At 43.8% G+C, this 3,759-nt stretch overlaps 1 protein-coding gene across 5 annotated transcripts in view; it reads left to right on the top strand.

Annotated features, from left to right (window-relative positions):
- The window catches only part of Usp54 (ubiquitin specific peptidase 54), a 147,642-nt gene extending 144,128 nt beyond the window's left edge, over positions 1 to 3,514 (top strand). For 4 of the 5 annotated variants that reach the window (XM_023718699.1, XM_023718695.1, XM_023718700.1 and 1 more), the window contains one exon: positions 1,158 to 3,514. In XM_023718699.1, the coding sequence (XP_023574467.1) occupies positions 1,158 to 2,610 (1,453 nt within the window). In that variant the 3' untranslated portion in view covers positions 2,611 to 3,514. The remainder of the gene's footprint in view (positions 1 to 1,157) is intronic. The other variant, XM_023718701.1, reaches the window with a different exon arrangement.
- Positions 3,515 to 3,759: the final 245 nt, after the last annotated feature.

Below are 3,759 nucleotides of genomic sequence, written 5' to 3'. Positions count from 1 at the left end.
TTTTTTTTTTTTTTTTTTTTTTTTGCATACACCACCATACCCAGTTCAGTGGCTGGCGCAGTGGGCCAGGGCTTCCAGGACCAGCACAGCATGTGGTACTGTGGATCAAATCTGGGTACTTGCACTTACCAGGCAGGCACTTAGACTGCTAAGCTATCTCCCCAGCCCGTGTTTTTTTTTTATTATTAGAAATATACAACAGTTAATGAGAAACCAACTAAATGCAGTTGATCCCTATTCCTTTTTTTTTTTTTTTTTTGTGTGTGTGTTTTTAGAGAAGGGTATACAGAGTGTTCAGGGTCTCACTATTAGATCAGATTTATAGTGATCCACCTTTTTACAGCCTCCTAAGAGCTGGGATTATAGGCATGTGCCACCACGCCCAGTCTCAGTTGCCATCTGAGCATGCCCCAGGGGCAGGGCCGTTACAGCAAGCCCGGCAGGCCCAAGGATCAAACCCCCATCCCTGAGCCTGCTTACAGGCGCTTTAATCCACTGAGGTATTTGGCCAGCCCCCCACCCCCATTCCCATTCTTAAGTCTCCAGAGCATCCTAGTGCATTATCTTAAGGAAGCATTTCAGCATTACAATGAAACCTGGATTATGAAAACATTTGAAGTAGTTGATTCCAATGAATTAACATCATGTTGTGTTTTGTAATTATAGCCTTCTGGTTTCTTTCACCGGGCTACAGGCCCTAGGTTGGCCTTCCCTCCTTTTGTATAGCATTCTGGATCTTTGTTATTTGGTATGAATGATTTTCAGGCTTTGCTTATCTTCCATGTCATCTGCATGTAGAACTAGTCATTTTTAGTTTTTAATTTGCAAGTAGAATGGGATTGCAATGAAACTTCACAGGGTAGTGAAGAATATTTCCAAGGACTCCACCTATTATTGTATGCAACTATAGAGAGGGCATTTAATAGAAGACTAATATCTGTTTTTCTGGGTATGAATGAACCATGTGTTGTGGTTTTTTGTTTTTGTTTGTTTGTTTTTTTTACTTTTTAAACTACTCTCCTTGTGATTCTCTTTTCAGTTATTTTCATCATTCCTGCTCTAGATAGGTAGAAATGGGGATGAAATGAACAGTTGTTTTTGAAAGTGTTCTCATCAATCAAGGCAGCTTTTGACTGGTTTTTCACCTTTTCTTTCAGTGAACAGCCTATCCCGCTCCAAGTACTGTTAAGCCAAGACACCCAACTGGAACCCTGCACAGATACAGAGTTTGGGGCCAGTTCTTCTCACTTCCACTCACCTGCTTCCTACCATGAGTCACACTCATCACTGTTCCCAGAGTCACCTGCCCCATCTGCCCCACAGCCCAATTCCCCCAGCACATCTGCCTCAAAGCTTCTGACTTCACTTGAGGTGGACAGCATTGACTCCTCTGAATTCCACAGACAGAGTATACCTAAAACACCAGGGAGGACTGAGAATTCTCAGTATGATTGTCTGCCATTGGATGCCCTAGAGGGTAAGCTGCAAGGCCATATGGATGACAACAGCTGCAGCAGATTCCCTCCACAAGAAGGGAGGGGCATTGCTCAAGAAGAGTGCCATGGAAAAAGGGATCCTTCTGATCCATCCCTTATGATGGCTTGGTCATATCCAACAGGAAAAGCTATCTTGGAGAGAGGAGATACACACTGTCTTGGCTCTAGTTTTTCAAGTTCATCAGCTCAGCCCAGCTTTCCCCTGTATAGGATTTCCCACCCCATAATGCCTACTGCTTCTTCGTCTGTGCTTCACTCTCCTGATCTTGTGGAGAAAACTAACCAACACCTCCAAACTCAAAGCCTTCAAAATTCATTGACTTCCAAAATGGACAGAGGCAGTGAGGAACTCTACAGGCCAGAATTTCCCAGCACAAAGGGACTTGTTTACTCCCTGGCAGAACAGAGGATGCAGGGTGTCTCCTTGAGGGATGCTACTGGTTCCCAGGACAGAAGTTTGCCAAATAGCCTAGGGAAACACTGTTCTTCTGACATTAAGCCTTCTTTCCCACAGGGTCAAGGAAAAGGTCACTGTCCTTGGGAAAAACAGCAACCATGCCTGGATGGTAGGGACAGATTGCCTTCCTGGGAAGAGCCTGCTGACCATGCTTTTCTTGCCATGGACTCTGTGTTGCCTAATGGTTTAACTTCTAGGGGAGGAGAGTCCAGGTTGGCAGAACCAGCTGTACATCAAGGAAAGCGATCCCATGTAAGAGATGCTAGGCCTAAGGAGCTGGGTAGTAGGATCAACTTAGGGACTTCTTTGCCTTTGGATTTCTGGGTGAATGTCACAAGGCTCTGTGATTCTCAACTTAAACATGGGGTATCTGGGCCAGGAGTGAAGTCCTCTCCCCATGATCCCCATACCTGTGTAATCTATCCAGAGAGAAATCATATCCTTTTGCATCCACATTGGAACCAAGATACAGAGCAGGAGACCTCTGAATTGGAGTCTCTCTACCAGGCCAGTCTTCAGGCTTCTCAAGCCTGTCCTGGATGGGGGCAGCGAAATGTGGCCTGGCAGCCACTTAGCCAAACAGGTAAGGATGCATCCAGGGGTTGGGCAGAGTGGGAGGATATTAAAAAAAAACCTAAAGGCAGAAGGACAAGATAAAAGGAGTAGTATGCTATACAGGTAACATGCACAGAGGTGGAATGACAGCCATTGTATTTACCAAAAAATAGTAAAATTAACTGATTTTTAATATGTATAGTGGCAATATCATACATCAGATATTAGGACCAAAATACAAATTAGCCATGGACATAAATATCAAATGTAGGTCAAGGGCATTAACATTTTCAGAATGAAGCGCTTAATTAGTTGGATTGGGAACAGCTCCTTGGGAGTCTCATAATCCACTTTAGAGCAGCAGCACTGGTTGTTTAGAATTTAAGCGTTTGAGAGAAGCTGGGGTCATGGGGGATAAAAGAATTTTCACATGTCATGTATTCCTGAAGAGCTCCTGCTCAGTGATAGGAGGGTACCAGGTGAGATAATAAAAGACAACTGCTAAAATTGAGAGGCTTGAAATTTAATCCTAGTTTAACTACTAACTACCTATCAGACTCTAGAACTCATTTTCCTGTTGTATGAGGAGGCTTGATAGGTGATTACCATGATCTTTTCAATTCTAAACTAGATTGGAAATAATAGTTTCCTTTGTCATCACAGATTCTCTAGAAAATCACTATGTCAGATAATTTCTTCACTATAATATTACAGATCTTAGACCCAACTCTGATAGCTGATGATGTTTATAAAAAAGAAATGAAATTAGACAAGGACATTCAGCTGCCTATTCACAAGGCTGCTTTTCTACAAAGAAAATCAAGGGCTGTGACTGTCACCCTTCTGACCTAGAGTAGTCTATTAATATTCTGGAAATACTCTTTTCTGAGTTCCAAGAGAATATTGCCATTATATTCAGGGATACCTATCTGTTACTCATTAAAACAAGAGCTTCTGGGCTGGCCAGATAGTTCAGTAGACCTGCTTAGGCAGAGCGCAGGGACAGGGTTCGATCCCCAGCACCACAAACCATGCTGGCCCCACCCCTAGGGCACGCTGAGGCGATTGAGACTGGGCATGGTGGTGCCCGCCTGTAATCCCAGTGCTTTGGGAGGCTGAAAACAGGAGGATCACTCCGAATCCAAACTATGTAGTGACACCCTTTAGACCCTGTACTAAATACATTTTTTAAAAAAAGAGCTTCTCCCCCACCCCAAAAGGGGGCCGGGGAGATGGCTCAGTGGAATAAGC

The sequence above is a fragment of the Octodon degus genome, unplaced genomic scaffold (assembly GCF_000260255.1).
Source record: "Octodon degus isolate 3935 unplaced genomic scaffold, OctDeg1.0 scaffold00005, whole genome shotgun sequence".
Taxonomy (NCBI): Eukaryota; Metazoa; Chordata; class Mammalia; order Rodentia; family Octodontidae; genus Octodon; species Octodon degus.
The sequence above is the reverse complement of the archived record's forward strand: the minus strand, read 5'-3'. Positions and strand labels throughout refer to the sequence as shown.